The sequence below is a fragment of the Anastrepha ludens genome, chromosome 4, assembly GCF_028408465.1.
Source record: "Anastrepha ludens isolate Willacy chromosome 4, idAnaLude1.1, whole genome shotgun sequence".
NCBI lineage: Eukaryota > Metazoa > Arthropoda > Insecta > Diptera > Tephritidae > Anastrepha > Anastrepha ludens.
This window is the reverse complement of record NC_071500.1, coordinates 5812423-5837226: the sequence shown is the minus strand read 5'-3', so window position 1 is coordinate 5837226 and position 24804 is coordinate 5812423. Positions and strand designations below refer to the sequence as shown.

The 24804-nt window shown below is 35.6% G+C and overlaps 1 protein-coding gene across 4 annotated transcripts in view; it reads right to left on the bottom strand.

Moving 5' to 3' along the window:
* Positions 1 to 1820: 1820 nt before the first annotated feature.
* LOC128861047 (proton-coupled amino acid transporter-like protein CG1139) overlaps positions 1821 to 24804 on the bottom strand; it is a 107158-nt gene continuing 84174 nt past the window's right edge. For all 4 annotated transcript variants that reach the window (XM_054098929.1, XM_054098931.1, XM_054098930.1 and 1 more), the window contains exons 2-6: positions 18059 to 18141; positions 17656 to 17799; positions 2728 to 3540; positions 2497 to 2656; positions 1821 to 2414 (exon numbers count right to left, since the gene is read on the bottom strand). In XM_054098929.1, the coding sequence (XP_053954904.1) occupies positions 2142 to 2414; positions 2497 to 2656; positions 2728 to 3540; positions 17656 to 17799; positions 18059 to 18141 (1473 nt within the window). In that variant the 3' untranslated portion in view covers positions 1821 to 2141. The remainder of the gene's footprint in view (positions 2415 to 2496; positions 2657 to 2727; positions 3541 to 17655; positions 17800 to 18058; positions 18142 to 24804) is intronic.

The window sequence follows — 24804 nt, the reverse complement described above, 5'->3', positions numbered from 1 at the left end:
AAGTGCATCTCAATGAGCGCAAATTCAATCCCACCATTTTTTATTGAAAAGAAACCCAGTTGTGTTGGCTTAAAACTAATTTTATTTAAAATCGTATTGGTTGCAAAATATAAATGAAACGGTAATAACAAATTGGAGCAAAATTGAATAATTTTACGGGAAATAATTGTTTACGAGAAATAATTTTACGAGCGATAATTCTACAATTTTTATTTATGCATTAAGTCCGATGATAAAAATTATGAGGCAAGAAACAAAACAATAAATCTATTATCGGCTTGCAATCAGTTTAGTAATTAAAATACATACAATCAATGAAAAAGTTTTGTTTTATAGTGTTTGTGTTGACTTTTGAAAAAATATATTTAGCACAGCTTTGTTTGCGAAATGTCGATGATACAAAAAAGCGTATCAACGCATTACGATTTTGAAAAATTTTGTTTAAAAACTGTTCGCCGTTGTAGGTACATATGTACACACACATCTTAGTATATAATACAATGCGCGCATATGGGTATAAATACGAGTACATACATATCGCTATGCGTACATACCAAGTTTTATAGTGAGCATAAAATTTATTGCCAATGGAAATTCATTTGTAAAACGCTCAAAAATCACTTTATATGTAAAATTGGGTATTTTTAGTTTTTCATTTACTATATTTTATATGTAAATGTAAAATTGATTTTTTTTTCAAATGAAATTCTTTATGCCAAGGCTGTGTTTCCACTTATTCATTCAGCATTCAGTGGCAAATCAGCGCTAGCGCGAGCTCCATGTGAACAAACCATGCCCGTAAATTACAAATACAATTCAAAACATAAACAAAACTGTTTTTTTTTTTGTACAAATTGTTTTTGTATGGCTTTGTTATTTTCTGCGATTGATTACTCAACATGGAACTCGCGATAAGGCTGAATGGCTTGACATGACGTAACCGATGAATGACTTAGTTGTATTTTAAAATAACAACAACACAATTGTTTCAGTGTTAGGAACATAGCAGCAATCAATATTTAGTAGGTAATTTAAAATTAGTTAGTCAATTTATCAAGTGGCCGCGCATCCGCAACGGAAAAGCGGCTCGAAAACGAAGTACGTAGATGCGTTCGCTTTACTAAGCCACTTTCAATGCTTACAACTGGCAAATATATTAAGTTTCATTTAATAGTAAAAACAATGCTTGTGTGTATGCATGTATGTATGTGCATGTGTGTTGAACTAGCAACGAAAAATAGCCATCAACCTAAACACTAATAAAATCACTGTACAGTCACAATTCGACTACAATTATTGGGTACTTTATAAATTAAAGCATTTTTCCATTTTAATAACCATTTTGTTTTTGTTTTTTCTTCTTTCATTTCCGCAAACTATCAGTTGACAGTCTGCGTTAACAGCCACGTAAACCACACAAAGTGAATACTTCGTTTAAATATTTAGTAAATTAATATGAATTGAAATAATAATAAATTCTTTGTTTCTTTGCAAAAGAAAAAGCTTCACAGACCAATTGGTGTTCGCCAGCCGGGCGCAGTTGGACGCAGCCGGCGAAGGAACAAAAAATACTACATTATTACTATTTTGTTACCACTTTCCGGTTGCCGCGCCACTTTCAGCAACGGTTGGGCGGCAACTGAAATTAAAATTCTACACGCATTTGTATATATATCTCTTTACAAACTAAATAAAAATCTTACATTACTACGATAAATCCATATTTTAGTTCAGCCCATTGCATTCTCGCTACAAACTACAACGGTAATTTGTTCAATTCGTTTCCTTTTTCAGGTTTTTGGTTTTAGTGCAAGATTTCTGTTTTGTTTCTTAGTTAAATGTTATTGTAATTTCCACGCTTATAATTCTAAATTGAGTTTTTTCTTTTTGTGCTTTTTTTGTTGGTGTTGTTTTTGTTGAAATGTGTTAACTTAAATGTTTCTTTTTATGTTTTTGTTATATTTTTTTTGTGTTCTTTTTTCTCTTTCCTTTTGTGTTAAAAACTTTAAACTACGCTACGTCACTAACACTATATGCATATGTATATATGTATGTATGTATGTATATTATATAATATTATTATTATCTTTTATTATTAACTTTATGATTTTGTGATACTGCAGGTCATCATTTAGCAGCGTCTATGAGCCAACATGGTCGCCACTGAACTCTGCATGGAACTCGAGTATGCTCACATACAGGCCAGTTACGAAGCCCACTATGCCGAAAATAATCAGCCCAATGTCCTTCCATAAGCGCCACTTGAAACGCCCGTAGCCGGGATCCTCGTGGTACACAGCCAACTCGATGATCGACGGTATGATCATGCCGAGCGTGCTCAGGCACACAGCGCCAATCAGCGAAATGAAGGGACCCAAATTGGGTAACGCCACCGCAATTGCACCGCAAAGAATCTAAAGTAACAAAGATGGAAATATTTAGACCATATATACATTTATTTTTTGCAAGAGCTATGCAATTTGAGGCTACACTCACCACCAAGACTATACGTAGCGCATATTCGCTGATGTTCTTTCGCTCCTCGGAGATCTTGTGGGAAATGCCCTTCCAAATGATGCTAACTGGCACATAGAATTGCAGCGTAAAGGTGAAGAAGATCGCTATAGCAATCATCAACTTCACAGATTGCGCCAATCTGTAAGCAAACAAATATCCAATTAATAGAGACTCACATTTCCGGCGTATGCATCTCTACAAGCAACTTACTTGTCTTCCTTGGGTAAATTCAGCGTGATGCTGCCCTGTGTCTCTGGTCCGTATTTCAAGTAGCCAAAGAATCCAACCAATGTGTATAGCGAAATGACAACACCCATGCCGATGTTCAACACCGAAGGGCAGCCAATGAAGTGTGTAGGGTTCTTCATGTCGTTCTCCAGCGACATCACTACACCAATACCTTCCAACGCAAAGATCACAGTGCCGAAGAAGAGTGGCCATTGCACAACATTCACGATGCCATCACGTACCTCGGGTGCTGGCAAATCATCAAAGACATAAATGAATGTAATCACGATGCCAATAAACATCAACACGTTGGCGATCATCGAAAATGGTGTAAGGAATTTCAGATTGCGTATCAAGCACATAACCAGTAGCGGACAAGTAACGATGACGATCCACAAGCGTATACTCAACGCTTCGGCCATGTACTCATCCAATACCGCCTTCACATTTGTTCCGACAAATACCAGATAAATGCAACAGCAGCCAATTAAGTCGAGCACAAGGAAGACATTCACCATGAAACGTATGAAACGAGACCAGCGATTCAGACCGGGCGGGCCATCGAGAAAGGCTTGCTCGGCCACATCTGCAAAGCCCATCATGGGAATCTTACGCCGCCGACAAAGGATATGCGCGCATTTGACGAGAATGTGTACGCAATAGGTGCAGAGACCACCAACAGCAAAGGTGGCCACCAAACCGAACCATAGACCGGCATTCATGAAAGCCATGGGCATGGCAAGAATACCCGAGCCCAACGAACCTTTCAGCAGGTGCATTAAGGTCTCCATGTCGCTGTAAAGAAAGGGAAAAATCAATATGTAAGTAAATATTTTAAAACATTGCGCTATTAAAACGTAAGTGTGTATTGGTGTATAAATAAAAAGCGAAGATACGAAATGGGTATAAAAAAGAAAAGAGTGGACAAACTGTATTAAATCTAATTTGAAACTATGAAACATTTGCTTATCCTATATTTGTAAAAACCGTTGGTTCTTCTTAAGTTTTCTACGAGTATATCGGTAATCTTCGCTCAGAAGAGAAAATGTCGTTCAAACCCAGCTCCAGAGTACAGGGTGACCCATATAGTGATTTTTTTTTTTAGATTAGAAAAATGAAGAAAAATCAAATGTTTTGGTAACAGGTGGCGCAAAATTAATCAATTATGGAAAGATTTATAATATCTGCAAATATCGCCCTAGGTAGGTAGGTAGGTAGGGTGGTTGTCGTAAGACACACTTAGACCTTCGGCAGGTCCATTGTGATACCACTGGAGCTTATCCTTACTCTACGTGTTCCCTTTCAAACCATCCGGTTGCTTTAATAAACGAGCAGAGCTTCGTTAGTTTTAGATGGGCTATATCCGCTACATCGGTTAGAAATGCTGTATCGAGGGTGCGCAGCCTTCTCCTAGCTAGGCTTTCACACTCACATAAAAGGTGTCTGACTGTTTCCTCTTCTTCTGTATTTAGACAGCTTCTACAGAAATCGAAGTAAGGTAGTCCTAACCTTCTAGCGTGGCTGCCTATTAAACAATGACCTGTTAAAACACCTATCATTTTTCTTATAGATTCTCTGTTGAATCTTAGCAAGATCTTCGATCGACCGCTGTTCCAGTTCGGCCATGTCTGTCTGCTTAATTCGCATGTTGTGAGGTTTTGCCAGATTGTATTTACCTTTTTGATGGTTTCCCTGTCTATAAGTAATTTACAAGTGGCTATAGGCATGGGTATCAGCGCCTTATCCGGTTCGAGATCGAGCGTTGTACCGGCTCTTGCAAGTTTATCCGCCTTACAATTTCCTGGAATGTTCCTGTGGCTTGGTACCCAGATAAGGTGCACCTTGTAGCACTTAGATACGTCATCTAGTAGTTTAAAACATTCTAGAACTGTTTTTGACGAGTGCGTTTTTGATTCCAGCGCTTTTATTGCTGCTTGACTGTCCGAGTAAATGAAGACTTCATTTGTGGATAATACTCTCGTTTTTATTTCTTTAAGCCCCTCTTTTATGGCAGTGACTTCCGCCTGAAATACACTGCAATGATCAGGTAAGCGAAATGATTGGCATACTCCGAGTTTGTCGGAGTAGACCCCTCCACCTACTTTGTTATCCAGTTTTGAGCCATCTGTGTAGATGTTTAAGTCATTTATCTTAACAATGAGCCCGTTATCCCATTCCTCTTTGGAAGGAAATACTGTGACAAAGGATTTATTAAAATTGATGTCCTTGGTCCTACAGAAATCCGTTGTGTTGGGAATGCAGGGGAATTGTTCTAAAATTGAGGAGTGTCCTCTTTGGTTCGTTCTGAGTAGGCCGATTTCTCTTAGTCTGAGAGTTGCCTTGGCAGCTGTTTGCTTACCGTACTGCTCTATTGGTAAAATGTTAAGCATGATATTTAGTGCATCTGTGGGTGTGGTTCTGAGGGCCCCGCAGATGCAAAGACTGGCCATTCTTTGTACGTGTGCCATGGTTCTTTTAATGTACAATTTATCTAAAGCTGGCCACCATACTAATATGCCGTATGTTAGGATAGGTCTGACAATTGCCGTGTAAAGCCAGTATACGATAGATGGGGAGAGACCCCAACTTAGTCCTATCAGCTGTTTACAAGAGTATAGTGCTATTGTCGCCCTTTTTACTCTATCTTCGACATTTGCCTTCCATGTTAGCTTTCGGTCTAGTATTAGACCTAAGTAGCGGGCCTCATCACTAAATGACAGTGCCGTTCCACCTAGGGTCGGAGGAGCTATATTTGGAATTTTATGCTTCCTGGTAAATAGGATGAGTTCAGTTTTATTGGGGTTGACGCTTAGCCCATTTGCTTTTGACCAGTTTTCAACCATGTTTAGTAAATCCTGCATGACTTCTATGAGTGTATTGGGGAATTTCCCCCTTACTACCATTGCAACATCGTCCGCATATGCTACAACGTGTTGTCCTCTCTCCTCTAGGCTCTTTAGCAATGAGTTAAGTGCCAGCACCCATAGGAGAGGGGACAGCACACCGCCTTGAGGTGTTCCTCTGCTAACTTTTTTCTTGATCTCTGAGGCCTCTAGGGTTGCGATCACAAATCTGCTCAAGAGCATGTTTTTGATGAACTCAACCAGAGCGCCAGAGAAATCCGTCAGTGCCTTTATTATGGTATCCGGTAGGATGTTGTTGAATGCGCCCTCGATATCTAGGAAGGCTACCAGTGTGAATTCTTTATTATACATTGACTTCTCGATTTCTGTAACAAGTGAGTTGAGTGCTGTTTGAGTTGATTTCCCTTTACAGTACGCATGTTGTGAGATGCTGAGCTTATTAGGGCTGATGTTAGCCCTAATATGCTCTTCTAAAATTCTTTCTAAAGTTTTTAGCAGAAAGGAGGATAGGCTTATTGGCCTGAAATCCTTAGGTGTTGTGTGTGAACTTTTTCCCGCTTTAGGGATAAAGACCCCTTTTACCTCTTTCCATGTTGATGGGACACTTTTCAGTTTCAGAGCGGCCTTAAATATGGCCGTCAACCACTCCATGATGTAGTTGAGTGAATGTTGTATTTGGGCCGGGAATAATCCATCTGGGCCCGGTGATTTAAATGGTTTGAACGTGTTTACTGCCCAGGTTATCCTAGTTTCAGTGATTATTTCTTCAATGTCAATGCCCTACGGCAATCATATTTGACACTTGTGAGCTAGACAGCTGCAGCATACAAACAGGCAAGCAATGGAGCACGTAAGCGTCAAAATAAAGATTTCCGTCATACAAAATAATTTGTTTTTTTTAGTAAAAAGTTGAATGGTTAATTTTGCGCCACCCGTTATATTGTTCATTTATTCGAAAAAGGAAACTTTCCCATTATTTATGGAACATCATGTCATTCATGTAGGTGCCTTGGCTGAATTCTCAGTAGCACGTTCTGTTGACCCAGTTTTTCAAAACTTTGGGGAGAGTTTCTGGCTCTATCTCATGAATGTTTTGCTCGATATTCGCGTTAAGGGTCTAAAGCATTAATGGACTGTTCGCATAAAAACTTTCCTTCACGGTGGGCCCCAAAAAGAAGTATAACGACACCGAATTGCAGTCCCAAGGTGACTAACTGACAGCGCCAAGACGGCTGCTAACACTATTTCCGAACTTGTCGCGCAAATGATCGGTTGTGAGAATGCTGTGTTGCATGGCGCGCCAGTCTGCTGTAGCCAAAGTTGTTCTAAGTCCAAGTCTAAGACTCTACAGTACTCACCGTTGATCGAAATGGCGCTTGCAGCAGCATTTTCAAGGAAGAATGTGCCAATAATGTTACCGTCCCAAAGTGCATACCAAACAGCCTCTCTGAGGACGTGCCATCTCGACGGTCACGTGCGGCTTTTCTGAGCCGATGCGAGCCACGCCTGACTATGCAGAAGACAAACATCTCTTGTGAATTGGTGATTATGCGAAAAACCGAGATAAAATCAAGTTTCTTCAAACTAATATTGGCCAAGCCATTTGTGAGAGAGACCCAGAAACCGGCAAAAAGATCTTAGAAAAGTGAGCTGATAGGTTAACCTACCACAACCTAGCCCAAGCAGCTATTTAAAAATGGTTATCCAAATGATTAGGAAAATTTAATATTTCTAGCAAGATAAAAATCGTTGAAAAATATAGACGGATATTCTTTTATGTATGTATGTACACAAGCATACATACACCATAAGTATATAAAAATCCGACTGCCTTGGCGAAATTGGTTTGTATACAAGTAACATTCGATTGGTTCAGGTCCCGCTGGGGACGTTAAACCGGTAACGACTTTTAAAATAGCGAGCATCCCTCGGCAAGAAGAAGCAAAACTCTGAGTGCATTTTTGTCATGTAAAGCTTCTCATAAAAATCATCTCCCTTGTGGATACGACGTAAAAGTATAGCTCTCTGCGTATTCAGAGCAGCATGAAGCCGCACACCACCAGTTGTGGACGAAGCTCGGCCAAACATCCATACAGGGATGTATGTAAAATTTATTTATTTACCTATACATATACCTATATATATACCCTATATACATACGTACATATATGTAAGAAGGGCATCGTGCCAAGAACAAAATTGCCATAGGCGCCAACAAAACAAATATTTTGGCTAAACACAATATTGTAGGTGTACAAAACAATGCTTTACGTCAATGTTTTAAGAATTCACGGGAATGGACAACACATATTTTATATTTAGACATGTCTTCTTTTAAAAGAAAAAAAAAACAAAAACAATTTCAAAAAAGATAAATTAAATAGGAACCAAATAAATTAACGTAAGCCGCATTATTTAAAATCGTTTCGTAGCCCGTGATCATCCCATGATGTCAGCCTCTCTCAACCCGATTTAGTTAGCTATTTCTGGCGCCTTTCAATAATACTTGCATATCGAGGCTAATTGTCTGAAAGTCTAGATATGTAAGTGCATATGAAAATGTCAAGCTCGAAAGCGCAAAGTTCAAAAACGTTCAGTGCCAAATTTGATCATCGGCCAGCGAGAGTGTGAGAGTTGAGTGATCGCCCTTAGCTGGTGGATTGGCGCTAACTCATACATATGCACATTGAGAAATTCCCTGCAGGAAAAAGCTAACTGGTATGGAAATATGCTAATTGAGTTACTAGTATTTAGTAGAAGAAATCGTACTAGTTCCCCATTGACTAGAAAAAAACCCAGTGGTAGAATGATCAAGTTGTCTGCAAATTAGTTGATTTCATTTTAGATAAGAAAGTTTAAGACTCGCCTATGGAAGCGCCAATGCATCGCGATGGCCTGAGATTTTTGATTCGGCGAGATTCCACGACAGGGTCGAGCTCTACAGAAGGTTTCAATAAGGTGAATGAAAAGGTGGTACCGGAAAAACGTACTATGATGGTGTGTGTGTATTAGTTTCAATCACTAAAAAAATACAGAATGTAAAGTATAAACTATGTTTTAAGTTTACCATTGACAGATTTCTGCAATGAAGGCAGACTTCTTCATTCTAAAGCATTCTATCGGCAAAAATCTTAAAAGCATGTTTAGCACCGGTATAATAATGAAGTACAGCATAGACGGAGAAAGAGCCTAAAGGCTACTACTAAGTTCACAGCCGTGAAATTTCGCCAGCAAGATGCATGGCAAATGGAAAATGTTGGTAAGAAAAGGTATTTATAAACTTAATAATAAAGGGTAGTTAAGTTTCAAGGGCCGGTGTTGATTTTGAATAAACTACAATTTGTTTAGGAAATTATTGCCATTTCGGCGGCCTCGGCGGCACACCTCCATCAGATGGTCCAAATTTTCGATGTCGCTGAGGCATAATTGAGGTTCTATGCCGTTAATGTGCCAAATTATCTCATCCTTTAGCTCTTGAATTGTTGCTGGCTTATCGATGTACACCTTTTCTTTCAAATAACCCCAAAGAAAGAAGTCCAACGGTGTCGTTGACATTTAGGCATGGTTCACATTCAACATCGGCCCTTGAAATTTAACCACCCTTTATAACTAATTCTCTTTAACGGATTTTGCTACATTGATCTTCTTTATTCAATTTATTTTCACCCGTTTTGTGGTGGCTGCTGTGTTTTCCACTATACTCGTACACAAAATAGAGAAACGGTAGATTTACGTTTTCAAAGTTGATATTTTTAAGTAAACTTACTCGTTCCAATGATTTGTGAAATTTCAAAATTCTAGACAGTTTGTCAATTTTATCGAACGTCAGTTTCGCTCAATTTTAAATGATGGGTGCATTTTAAATTGGTGTGAAAAAATGTTGCAGGAACCATGTTGCTGGCATCATGTTGCTGACATGTTGCGCGAACTGAGTACTACTTTGCCGTGAAATGCAAATGAAAATTCACGCATATTTCACGGTAAACCAATTTGTATGGATTTTGACAGCGGTTTGACGTGAAAAGCGAACTTAGTACTATGCTTAAGAAACAAAAAATGTTTATGCCGTTTTGGGGTAATGAATTTTAAATTATATCAAAATAAATGTAAATATGTATTTTATTTCAGCCTTTTGTAGATGACTTTACCAGCGCTGATTAATCGGGAAAGTAATTAAGAAAAGCACTTCAATTGAATAAAAGAAGGATCATTGAAGAAAAATCTTCGCTGCACGGAAACATAAAATATTAGTCCGAAATTAAAATAGCCTTAATTTTATATCTAGAGGCAGGCTAATCTAATCACCTACCCTGTCGGAAGTCAAAAGTACAATATATTAACGAAACCGACGCAAGACTGAGTATTGTCGAGGCCCTATGCGCCCGAGAGGAGTGAACAAGAAAAAGAAAATTATTCCTAAAGTTTCTAAACTGAATACAATAAATTTCATTTCTTCATTGGTTTTTTTTTTATTTATTTTATTTTATTTTTTTTTTTAGATTTACTTATGGTGTAAGTTTTCAACAATTTTTAAATATTTAGCCTTAAGTAAGCTTCATTTAATTTAAAGAAATCACACATTGTGTAGACACTTTTAGGCGCCTTCGATACGCCACTTCTCTGCTCGTTATTTTTGGGCGCTGCTCACTTTGCGAAAAATTTGCATGTGAAAACAGCAATAAAGATTCGCCGCTAGCGCATTTGGTTATATCTCAAAGAACCAGTATAACCCACTCTTTTCAATGTTGCAAACTATCTTTCAAGAGAATTTCATTAGACGGCGCTCATGCTGCTTCAACATTGCGAATTCTCTTTTGCTGTTGCCCGCCGTACTCATTGCAAGGTGTTTAATGGTTAGTTTTTAGCCTAAAGTCAACAACAACATTGAGAACAACGAGAACACCAAGAATGTTGACAGGGCACGAGCACCACAAGTAACGAGTTGAAGCAAGAAATGTTTACCTGTTTGAATGCGGTCTTACTAGTACTCATTAAGTGCTTCCAAGCAAAATTTTGGAAGCTCTTTTCCAGTGCTATCAACAAATGTCTGGTTATACCAGGTGCTTTCATCTATTCGCCACTTGCCAAAGCTTGGCGAATCGAAGAGGCTTTTATTATGAAATAATATAGAATATTTTGAAACATTGACCTGAAGCTGATTATTTCAGAAATATATTGTACTCGACTTTTCTTCTTCTTTTTTTACTAGAATAAACTGGTATTTTGCTGAGCATGGCCGTACAATTGACATTTCCTAGGATATCGCCGACTTGCTCTCATACAAAAAAGGTAGAACACGAACTGGTTGAGCTGATAAGCTGTGAACTGACAGTATTTTGCTTCACTACTAGTATTTTTCCCTGCAGGGTTCATATCTTTCATGTATGTATGATAATTAGGTTTTACAATTGTTATGTACCTTTATGGCTAAATTGCTTATTTATGTATATGCATACTCCTATGCATGAGTACTTAGGGTTCCCCTTTGTGTTTACGTTTCCTTTGCTCTGCAGTTTTTCGCGCTCTCTGCGGTTCTCTTCTTATTTGACTATTTTCGGCGACGACATCTAACCGAATATTTTTTGTCTCATTACCAAGGACATTTGCCAAATTCTGTGCCAATTTTCGAAGACGCCATGAAAAAGTTTCCGCTGACGTCGTGTCGCGATCTACAACATACCTTTGCGTGTTTATCTCTACATGTACGTATGTAAGTATGTGACTTTTTCGAGTAGGATTTAAATAAAAACGATTGCTCAAGTGGAAAATTACCGGTCTCATTTTTTCTATGTACAAACGCACACACATGCATATATAATTTGAAAAACAATTTATTTTTGCTTGAGTATCTCGCAACGCTTGATCGAGGTTAGCAATTTCACCGCTTCAACGGCAATGGCTGTTTGAAGTTCAAGATAATGAACGAGCATTGACAAAAAGATTGGCAGCTAGAAATTTTTCGCGCCGTATGCTGCTGATTTATTGAGCGCAAAAGTGATTTTAAATTATCAATTTGTATGTCTGTCTGTATGTAAAAATAATAGGAAAACTGATTACTACAATACTATCTGTTTCCCCAAAATATAGGTAAGGGTTAGGGGAAGTGACTGTTCTTCGACGCACCTAGGCTAATTAGAGGACCCTTGCGCTACCAAGAAGGATACCGGAACAATTCTTTCCCTACTCTACTTGGTCCTCTTTAAATCATTGTGCGGCCTTCAAAAATCTGGCTAGGTTAAAATTCGCAACATCCGCAATGTTGCTCAGAAAAGCGAAATCGAGCAGTCTCAACTGTGCATGCGGGACCAAGCTGTTTGACTGTCTCTTCCTCTTCTATATCCTGACACTGCTGCAATAACCATTGGATGGTGTCCCCAATCTCCTGGCATGTCTTTCTCTTAGACAGTGCCCAGATAGTACAACTACTACAAGTCCCAAGTCTTTCCTACTTAATTTGAATGGCCTCTTAGAGCGATTCATATTCCATTCGGGCCACGTTTGTCTACTGATAGCGCAGGTGTTTAACTGTGTCGTATTGGAATTTGCAACAGTAATGGTGTGTCTGTTTAAAAGTTTACATGTCGCCATGAGTATAGGTATGTGGATCTTTATCTGACTAATTTAGAGCGAGGAGCCTAATCTAGCTACCTTATCTGCCTTAGAGTTACCTTTGATGTTACTACATCCGGGCACCCAGAGTAGATTAATAGAAAAATACTGTGCAAGTATTTTTAATAATTTGTAATACTCTTTTACTGTCTTAAACGAGTTTTTATGTGATAGGAGTGATTTCAGAGCTGTCTGATTGTCGGAGTAAATGAAGGTTTCTCTCACCGTGACTACACTTTTATTTGGCACTAGAAGGCTTTCTGCGATTGCCCAGATTTCGCCTTGGAATACGCTGCAAAGATCAGGCAAGCGAAAGGATAAATTGGTGCCTATAGTTTCGGGGCATACACAGCCTCCCACTTGATCATTGAGTTTTGAACCCTCAGTCTATGTACTGGCCCCGTTTTCATTAGTTATTAGACCATTTTTCCAGTCCTCGCTGGATGGAAAGTGGGCTGTATAAGGCCTGCCTAGGTAAGTATTCACCGAGTCACAAAATTCAGTGGTATTAGGAATACCAGGAAGCATACCAAGTATGCTTGAGTGTCCCTGGTTGTTTAGCATGAGCATCGATGATTCCCTCAATCTTAGCGCCGCTTTGGTGGCTAGTCATATATATATATTTATATACATAGGTATTTATATACATTCAATACATAGTCAATTAGCAATAAATGCAGCATAGCACAGCCGAAGTTAACGTTGTTTTGAGGCTAGGAACTCTTTGACTACTTTCTAGCCTTTTGACTGACGTTTTCTTATCTAGGGTTGCAAGGGTTGTATTTGTAAGAATTTATTTTTTTTTTTTTTTAATTTTACTTTCCTTTCTAAGTGCACAGATTTTATTTATGTTTAGCAAACAATCGTTGCGAAGACAGCAATAAAAGCGAAGGAATCTGCGTTATTGAGGCAAACTAAATACTTCAATCAAATAATATTTTATTTAGCGCAAACATTTGCATTCAATACACCGCCGAATCGATGGCAAATAAAGAAAAATTAATTCAAATTTGCATACGCACAATGTGGCGCAAACTTAGTCACCCTATCGTAAGATTTATAATTTTTACAATTGACGTCCTACGTCAATCATATTTGACACTTGCGAACTAAACCGCTGCAGTATACAGACAGGTAAGTAATAGAAAATAAAGTAATTTATTTTTTATTTAGTAAAAAAGTGATTCAAAAACAAAATTGGTGATTAATTGTCTGCCAAATTGTGCATATGTATGTGAGCATTAACCGTATAGGTGCGCTGCCATACGCCAGTAAAAGTCTGCGTTCAGTTTTTCTTTCCACGGTATTCAGAATATTTGTCATGTTAAGTAATTTTCCCTTATTTTTTATATATTAAAATTGTAGTTCTTACTATAAAAAAAAGAACGCATCATAGTCATAGTTTCACACTTTGCTTAAAACGCAAAAAAAAAATTTTAACAAATTTCACAATGTTGCCAGCAAAACTTCAAACCTCTTTTGTTTATTGAAAATTTCTAGGTATGCAGTTTTGTAGCTCATTAAATTTCACAAAGTGCACGTTTGAAGTCACTCAAAAATCGCGTTAATTAAAAAAAATTTTTTTTGCTTAAGATGTTGAGAATTTTCGCCCATTTGTTCGCAAGTTTTTCATGTACACACATACGAGTACATAAGTAACTATAATACCGAATATGTATGTGTGAGCCAACGCCATAAGACTGACACTTTGAGATCTCGTAACACTGAAATTGTTTGTAAGAGAGCAGATAACTCTTTAACTGGCAAGAACTATTAACTTTTTTAAACTTTGGAGTTACAAAAGATCTTCATATTCAGTATTGCATACAGTGCGAAGGCACTGTAGCTTCAACAAGTACATGGATGAGAAATTACTACACTTGCTAAAAATTAACCTCATAAAAACCAGAACAGATCTCAGTAATTTTAGAAAGCAAATGAAAAAATATATATTTTCATAGACACAGAATTTGCTGCTATTTTGTGAGGGCGCAATCCAAAGATCGGACCATATCCGATTTGATTTAATAAATTTCGTAACAATATTTACTTTCTTTTTGAATTTTGAGCATGCGAAAAAAACATATTTGGAATACATTTTGGGCTCTGGTTTGCTGCATTCAAATATTGCAAATATTCTTTGAGTTCAGAAAACCAGAGCTAAAAATGCTTTCTAAGCCTCAAACTATTTATATGTCGGAACTTTCTAGCCTATTTTTCTTCGTACATTAAAAGTATAAGCATATTACGGACACCATTATAAGTAAACGATATTAAAACTTCTTATTAAAATAAAAAAAAATTCTAAATACGGTACGGGCCACAGCGATGCCCTAACAAATGATCTGCAAAAATTTACTTTGTGGGATTTCGCTCACTGAAATATTTCAGGATTCAAATGTTAAGTTATTAGTTTTTAGTAGGACTGAAATTAGTTAGAATTGTAGTTTCTACAATAATTTTATGTGAAGCTTATGTTCTGAAACGTCTGTTTTCACAACCAACCGGTAAAGTTAATTTTACTAATCGAGCTTTACAAGCCGATCGATTATTCCTACCGTTTAATGCTGTTTAACTATCTTTGTTTTTTTTTTCTTTTGCCTACGCAAGTTAAATTACGTAGTTCAGAATCTATGGCAATGTTTAAAAAACAATTCACTATTTTTTTTAACTATTTTTGTTCAAATGTTCCATATATATACCTCGCCCTAATGAATTTCATCACATAATTTTTTAGTCTAGTAGGTTTTAAACCAACTCACTTAGACCGTTGCTGATCCACTGTGATATTTTTTACTCTAATCCTAACCAGAGATTTTATTGTAAAATGCATATCAGTTAACCGTTAAATATATCGTCCCGAGCATTTAACAATCTTTGAAGAGAACGAAAATTCTTTTATCAAAATTAATTTTTTGTGAAATGGCCAGGAAAAAATCCTCATGCAAGGTCTAGTAAGGGGTGTAAGTAAGGAGTGTTTTGGACCTCATTTTTTTATTTATAGAATTGAAGTATTTGCCTTTATGTTATCTTCCAAATTGCTTGCTCTCTCACTCATCCAAAGATAATTGTTGTACTTAGAAGAGCTCCTACGCCTTATGACCCACTAGGAGTTAAACGAAAACATATATGTAAGTATGTTAGAAAAAGGAAGAATTTTGAAACAATAAAACCACTACCTCTCCCATACCTGCCAGGATGGCGAGAATGGTTGACATTTGATTTGCCAGACGTGAGCAATTCTTAGTCAGTGATCGCAACATGGCTTTACCATTGGGTGGATCGTAATAATTGCCTCACCAGCCAGGCTATGCGTGCTACAGTGATGGATTCGCTACATCTTTTTATTGCGCCATCCAAAAAATCCAAATTTTTGTCTGAGTATTTATTTTAGGACCAATAACATTAAAAATTTGTATTTTTTTTATTTTTTTTTTGTTAAGTGCTATTTTTTTTAATGTTGCCATATGGCAACAAATGTTTTGTATGGGCTTCAATCGCAAATAAACTTCTTCTGCAATCTAATGCAAATTAACACCTTACGAGAAATGACAACAAGCTTAGTTTTAAAAATTAGCACAGCTTTTAAAGCTGCGAGCGAAAAAATATTTATATGCCAAATGACAGATTGAACATTTTTCTATATACTTTATTCAAAAATTGTTGCAAACATTTGCCCAAAATGCCTCAAAAATCTAAAAATGCAAAATACAAATTTCAGAGTGAAGTGCTATATGCCAGAAGGCTTTCTTTAAAAATGTTGTATTACCGATATATGTATAATGGGCGGTTATTATTTATTTTATTTCTGTTTAACCATTAAACTTCAATTTTTGAAAATATGTAACAAAAAAGTTGATATTTTTTACAAGAGAGTGTTGACGGCCTTTTAAAGTTTACTGTTGCCATATGGCAACAATATCGCGAAAGGGTTAACATATTTGCTGCCGAATCTTTCTGTGTCAGTCAGGTAAAGCACCGGTCTACTGAAATACTTAACAAACCGCAATGATGAATAAATGATTCAATACAAAATGAGCCTAATCAGTCGATTCCATGCCGTTCGTAATGATTTAGGAATCTCTCAGTTCACATAGCCGTAGGTTTTGCAAACAGATCTTATCTCACTCAATAAAAGGGGCTTTTAATAATTTGGAGTAACGAAAATTCTCTGGTTGAGCTCTACAAAAGTTATATTTTCCTACTCTGCGAAGGTTTCGGCATTATTCCCAAAACAGTTGGTTCTATAGGATAAACGCGAATTTATAAGGACATTATAAGGACTAAGGACATATAAAATTAAGAGGGACTACTGTTACTGTTTCTACTGTTATAACAACAACAAATGTTTCTTTATATTGATAAAAATTATAATGCAGCTGGTGATATCGCACGTCTCAAAAAAAGTACTTTCAGAAAGTCTGTCAAACATGAGATTTTCGGAATGTAGTTACAGAAACAGTCACACTTTGCTTGTAAAGTAACTTTGTATTTCTAAAAATTGTTCATGCCGCGAAAGTCAACAAACACACCACTTTTTGAAATTAAACTGCTGCGGTGTGGTCGGAAGTATTTTTATTAAAATAAAAAGGGTAAAAGTGAAAATGAATAACCATTTTTTTATTATTTAAGATGAACATGAAGCTGCTGAAAACGAACGGGCGCACTATACCATAAATAGGCGCATATGTTCCGGCTGAAAAATAATTTTTCTGTCATCAAAGTCTTCAAAGGCTATACAGAAATTAGATAAGAGAAAACGTATTTTTTGAGACCTAAACAATTTTTTGCGAACTCGCCTTATAAAAAAGATTATTCTCATTAACTAAGGACGCAAAATCAAATTTCTCTAAATATTTGCCTGATAGGAAGTTTAGTTCCTGCTTTCCAGAAAAATATTTCGCAAAGGGTTAAGGATGCCACGACAACTGAATATGCACATGGAATTTTATAAATGGACGGAAAAGAAAGTTTAATTTTTTCCCATTCCTCTAAAGCACTTACTTTCAAATTAGATATTCCACAATTCAGATAGCGGCTCTCTTCATCAATACTATAATTAAAATTTTGGAGCTGTCTCGAAAAATGTTCTTGTGTTTCCTCCAAAAGTGATAATTTTCTATGACAAAATGTGAACTTCCAAAATCAATTATACGCTGAAGTTACAAGAAAAGTAAACACGAAAAAGTAAGAGCAAAGAGAAAGTTAGTTTCATGGCCTACTTCGCATTATGGAATAAATTTAAGGTGAATATATAGCAAACAAGTATCAAAAAAAGCATCGCGTAAAAAACTACTTTTGCTTCCGGAAAAAAGTATCGATTATGTATTTGCAAATACTGGTATCGAGGAATCTCTGCTCAAACCTCAACCTTTGCACCCCTAACACAAAGTAAAACATAAAGCACATTCGATAAAATCTTAAAGGCAATACTTACGAGGTGGGATGATCCACTTTCCGGTGCTCGAACGGATTATAATTGACATCCTCTTCGTCGCCTTTTTTTCGCGTCAACACCAACGGTAACGTGGATCCGGCGGCCTGCTGAGCCGGCACATCAACCATATCCGAACGTATGAATCTGTTCGAAGAAGTGTACATTTCAAACATGTTTGTTGATGAATTATTTTCAATGTTTTTATACATTTTGATATATGTAATTAGGTAATCTCAAGTTTATTCACAACACGAAAATACTACGAAATTATAAAAATTACCACCACCAAAACTACAATAATGCTATAGTTAATTTTTAATTATTTTTTTTTTCGGTCAATAAATATAAGTCTTTAGCAAAATATGCGTACGTATGCAAAAGGTCACTATTTAAAACAACATACTTTGGCTGACTCGAGTTGATCGCGCTACTCCTCGAACCGGTGTGCGTCTCGTTGTCATAGCTCGCCGATACTGTCGGGATTTTCTGCAAAGATATTTGGATAGAGCGAAAAGAAATCGTTAAATTCACGCCAAATACAACAAGTAAACATTTTTATTTTGATCTTTTAATTACATTCTATGCGCACACATACTCGCACATGCCTATGGCACAAATCATTAATTTTACATTTATTTTTTATCTTCGAATTTAAATTTCGTACATCGTCTGCGTTCGTCTCATGAGTGAAAAGTTTCGGCTTTTCTTTTGCCAATATAGATACGAAATACGTAAATGTTGCACTCAAGAACACATACGTACAAGCACGTGAATTCGTGTACCTACTGCTTATGCGCTGCACTATGTCTCGACTATGGCCAAAGAATTTCTTAATTTCTTAATCCAACTTTACGTTTCATAAAATTCTTATAACTCAGCAAATATGTGTGGATTTTAATTATAAGACTGCAAGGCGGCAAATAAACCAATTAAATCAATACTTATTGGCAATCAATGAGAGCACTTGAGTTGGCACTTGAAATAAAAATGCACAGTAACATATTTGCACTTTACAAGCGTCGGGTACTTGAGAAGCAGTCGCATTTTGAACTAAATATTCCATTATTTCAAGTATCACTTATTTATTTAGACAGATTTTTGAGGACCTGTTAACAGCTAATTTTTAAACATTCAAGTTGGCTACTAAAAAATATTTCATGGATACATCACTCGTTTATTGGTAGAGTGTCATCATCCAAACAACTCTTTTTTTTCTTTTTAGGTACGAAAGTATGCGTAAATTACTGGCAGCTCTTCCTTATGGCGTTATCTAGTTACTAAGCGCATCGGATTAGAAGAAATGTGCATTTATTTTTACATGAGGTGGAATAGTGCATAGGAAAATTTAAAGGGATTTTTTGCAATATAACATTTTTTCAGCAAAAGCGCTGGTTAGGTTGGGTAGTAATGGTTGCCCAGAGAGTGGGCCCACTTGGACGAAAGAAGTTTGGTTCATCCTTTGTGATACCATTGCATGAGGGAAAAGAAGAGGTGGGGAGGGTTGAGTATATGTGATACTGCTGATGAGGTTCAGCAGGTGCAGAAAAGAAGTAAGAACCAAGATGCTTGAATCTTAGTCCCGCGAGAGCTGGGCAGCTAAGGAGCAGGTGCTGAGATGATTCCACCTCATCTTCCATACAGCTGGCGCAAACATACCAGATTTGTTTTTCTTTCTTTTTTTGTTATTCATTTATTAGTTAATAAAAAATACTAATGAAATCAACTATTTTCGGGTCAGAATGGAATTGTATCCTATCGATAAGCTTTGGTAAATCATGAAGATGCAGGTAAGATAGTAGAGACCCAAAACTCTTGCTAAGTTGAACAAAATAATTGAATGTGAGTGGCATAATATTACAACATCACTTTTGCAGAAACTCATCGAATCCGTGCCTGAAAGGATATGAGCGGGCATAAAAAATGATGAATTTCTCACAAAATGTTGAGAAACTACGTTAATTGCTACTTGAAAAAAATGATTTAATAATAAAAAAAATAAATAATATTAAAAAAAAAATATTTAATAATAAAAATATAAAAGAAATATATAATAATAAAAAATATAAAAAAAAAATCATTTAATATTATTTTAAAAAAATAAAAACCATTATTTAAGAATAAAAACAATAAAAAATTTTTAATAATAAAAAAAAAATAAAAAAAATTATTTAATAATAAAAACAATAAAAAACATTATTTCTTATTAAAAAAAAAAAAAAAATTATTTAATATTAAAAAAATTATTAAAAAATAAAAAAAATCATTTAATAATAAAAAACAATAAAAACATTATTGAATAATAAAAAAAATATTTAATAATAAGAAACTTAACAAAATTATTTAATAATAAAACATATAAAAAAATTATTCAATAATAAAAAAAATAAAAAAATTATTTTATTTAAAAAAAAACTAAAATAAAAATTTAATGTTAAAAACAATTATTTAATAATAAAAAAAATAAAAGAATTATTTAATAATAAAAAAATTAATTAATTTTTTAATAATAAAAAAAATAAAAAAAATTAAATAATAAAAGAAAAATAAAAAAATTATTTAATAATAAAAAAAATGAAAAAAAATGAATGTGGAAAAAATAAAAATAATGTAATAAGTAGTACAGATATAGTGAGAAAAAAGCAAAAACAAATTGTTTCTAAAATTGTATACCCATATTAACAGAATTCAACGGTAATTATATTATATATTCTCACTAATTTGCGCAATAGCAGAAAAATGTTAAAGCTAGAAAGTGTGATTTATTCAGCTGCTGACATTTTTATGATCGCCACCTTGTATATATGTACTATATGATAATACATCCTAAGATTTTGTTATCCCTTTCAAAGTATGTATGACACGCCACATCTTATGAGAAAAAGTATGCCAAACTTTGAGCCAGCTAAATATGGATTACGAGATTTTATATATAAATATTTATTTTTTAACCAGTCATGTGAGAGCCCGAAAAAGATATTTTTGGGTTTTTTGTCGCAGAACATAATTTTCAAATATCTTTTAAATTCCTTTCGAATGCTGCTCCAACTCATGAGAGGTACACTCATTTTGGCGCTAAAGCAAAAAAAGTCTCACTCATTTGCTGTTTCTCCCACTGTGTCTCGCTGCCGGCATACGGTGCGTATACGTATCAAGGCGACCCTGATTTCTTAGAATATCCTACAGATGCATGCATATGTATGTATTTGTTTACAATACACGTATATACTGTACCTAGACGTTGAAAGGCAATAATATTTCATATGTACACATCTATTTTACGACGTATGAATGCTTTTTTTTTTTTGAAAAATATGTGTCGAAGAAAATCTGTTTGCGAAAATATATGATAAATTAGCGCAAATGGAAATTTTCGGGCGGTCAACCACATGCCAAAGAAACAAGCCGCCCACACGCAGAAATTTAGAAGAATAACAAATAACAAAAAATAAAAAATAGCATATCTGTGCATAAACAAAGCCCCAGTGGTGAGTAAAAAAGAAGAACAAGAGAAAAAAGGAAAAAAAAGAAACCTTAAGCCAAAACATCCATTTACTATAAATGCGTCGAATTCAGCTGACCACCAGCAAAATAGTAAATAATAGAATAATGAGCGCACAGTTGTGGCGTCACAGCATCAATTTAGAGACTCACGTACATATGTACATATAAGAAAAGTAATCAGAAAAATAGAAAACAAGTAAATGAAATTAAAATTTCTATCAATTGAATGAAAGCCAAGTAAACACTAGAACTTTTTCTCCACTGCTTATAATATTCAACAGTTGCCCGATGTTAATAAATAAACAAATTTATCTGCGTATTTGCATGAATTTCTATATGTATGTTAATGGGCAAGTAGGTGCACATTAGGATGGTCCAAAAATGATTTTTTTTTTCGTATATATGTATGCACATGTAAACATACATTAGGATTTTCCAAAAACATATTTTTTTCTGATACTTTTCCAGAGCTTTAGATCTTTAAAAGATAATACAATGTAAAGACAGAAATATTGTTAGAATGTGTTTTTTATTATAGATTTATTAATTGTAGATTTCGGAGATGACAAAGATTAAAATCAATGTGTATGTGGATGCCAAAAACTGGAACTATTCCGGCGTCGAAATGCCAAAATGGAGTAGAAATAGGTAGGTACCTAGGCCTGCTGTAGGCGCATTGTGATACCACTGGGGCTGTCCCCTCTCCTCACTCTACATTGTCCTCATTGAACCAACCTGTGGCTTTGATATATCCAACAAGACTTGTTATTTTTATATTGGCTACTTTTGCCAAGTTATTCAGGGAGCTTTTGCCTAAAATATTGAACCTTCTTCTATCCAGAGCCATGCACCATAGCAAGTGTTCTATAGTCTCTTCTTCTTCGATGTCGTTACAGCTTCTGCAATAGTCGTTATAGGGCGCTCCCAGTCTGCTGGCATGCCGGCCAATCCGACAATGCCCGGTTAGGACCCCGAGAAGATTTCTTATATTTTTTCTGTTTAGTTTCCGGTCACGTCATTCTACTAGTTGCACAGGTCAGGGGCTGAGACCATAGCCTGTTGGCAGCACTGATAGTGTGTTTATCTATAAGCCTATAAGCATCTTACAAGTTGCTGAAGGTATAGGTATGTTCGCGTTGACTAGTTGGATCAGTAATGTGGTACCCAATCTCGCTAGTACATCTGCTTTGCAGTTGCATTCTATGTCTCTATGACCCGGCACCCAAAGCAGGTTTATTACAAAGTACTGTGATAGTTCTGTCAGAACGTCGATACATTCTTTTACTGTCTTCGAGTTGGAGTAGCAGTTAGTCGATACAAAATTCTTAAGGGTTGCAAATGTGACTTTTGAACCGACACTTACTTCTAAATCTTTAACAGTAGCAGAAAATTTCAATTGAGATTCGGAAATTTTATAAGTTGCACTTAGAAACTAAAACTTTCTGGAAAAAGTGCAATAAGAATATTGAGTAATGTTAAGAAAAGGTAGATACTTTAAGGATCGAATCTGAAGCTTGACGAGATCAAACTGAGGTCAGCATAATTTTTTATTTCTTTTAATTAATATTTGCACACACTTTTCCATAAATTTAGCATAAAACGTTTAAATATTAAGTCTCTTAATTTTTCTTTATAAATCTTCAAAAAATAATACCAAAAATTAAAAATAAGGAAATTTATATTTTTTCTTTTAATTTAAAAATTATTATTTTTTTTATTTTTAGAGTTTTCAGAGCCACTATAAAAAATTGTAAGCATTTTTTTTTAAATAATATATTAGTTTTGATGAGCTTTTTTTATTTATGTTTTTATAAATTTTTTTTTTTTTTCATTTTAATTTTTATTTTATTTATTTTTTTTAAATTTTTTTTTCTTGTTCGCCTTCCTAACGCGCGTACATATTTATGAAGGCATTTATTAATGCGAATACTGTGAACCGAAGAGCTGTGGCAACTTATTTACCATTTGAATACATTTTCATAAATAACCGACTCAAAAATTAAACGATTAGTATCTCTGAAAATTTTTGCACAATTAAAAAAAAACGTAAACGAGAAAAATTGGCAAACTTTCGCATTCCTTATTTATTTATTTATTTATTTTTTTCCAAATCTTTTTTTTCAATTCAAGTTCATTCACTACACAATGGCTATGCATATACATACGGACATGGGTATGTATGCATGTGCATATTTGTGTGTGGGCACGGAGCAGCATTTACATGATTTGGCAGCGCCTGCAAAGACTTAGAGAACAAAAAACTAATTCTGAATGTGAAATGCACGGCATTAAAATAGAATTCACGAGCGTAGCACGGAAATTGAAATGCAAAATAGTAAAGTGAAATAGACTCACTTCACGAGACTCAGAAGGCGCACGCTTCAGTGAGTGGCACAGCTAAACGACGCTGATTTACTAGCTTGTTAGAAGCTCAAAGGTTTTTTCACACACACACACACACACACACACACATGCATATGAATGTTTCAATATCGACTGTGATACAAGCTAGGTACATATGTATGTGTGTGTGTTTGTGCATTATTTTCAATATATATATACTCATATATGTGTGTATGTATGCATATTAGAACGGCTAGCAGATATAATTAATTTGCATGAAAAATTAGAAAAATGCAATCGAACAGATTTGCGCGTGATACAATAATACTTGAAATACTGAATGCTACAAAATTAGAGAAAATCCATTAGTCAACAAAATATTTCAACCAATAACCGCAAGAGGATAAAATTAGTATTTATTTTTCATATTAAGAAAGTTTTACTCAATATTGATTTGCGGTGCTAAAAAGTATTTATTAAGTCTCGGTTGAAGTGAGTGTTGCGCATTTTTCCAAGTACGCGGTGATCTGCAATCAAGTCAGTTATGAAATCAAATTGGTGCAAAGCCCCTACATATCTTTAGACTCGTTTGAGGTGTCAAAAAATAGGTGTCAACAGCTGTCATTTCATTAAATCTGTGGCTACGCTGAGTTCGCCTAAAATGCTAAGATGTCAAAAATTCTTTGCCTCCTCATGCACAATACAAAACAGTAGGTATGTACGTTTGTATGCAGCTGTCTGATAGTGTATGGACCTGCTTCGTCATAGCAGCTGTCATTGTGGAAGAAGTCAAGTCCACAAGAATACGCGATGTAAGTAACTCCAACGCTCAGGATATTATGATACATCCCTGTTTATGTTATGATACATTCCCGCTCTGCCCACCTGAATTTGATTTCGATTTGATAGAAATTCCCAAGCTCTGATCCTGCAGAACGCGAACTGCGCATGTATTTTCTTGCAGATCAGTGAAAGTTGTACGGAGGTACTCTTTCTTGCCAGCTCGTTTGCCTTCTCGTTTAAGGTACTAAAGAGACGGTAAGGTACTACGACAGTTCGCTTAATTGTGCCTGCATTAAATTGTATTATTAAGCGAAGGGTTACGTGCCCCTATTTATTTAATTTATATAACTCAATAATAGCACCGCGGTTAAAACAGAGATGCTGGAGGTTGAGCGCTCTAGAAGTGCATGTAGCTATCAAAGGAGACCTGCATGCTCTTCCGGCCCGCGAGATCTTCGCACAAACGTACTGTTGTTGTTGTTGTAGCAGCATAAACATACCCCATACATATACTGGGAATTC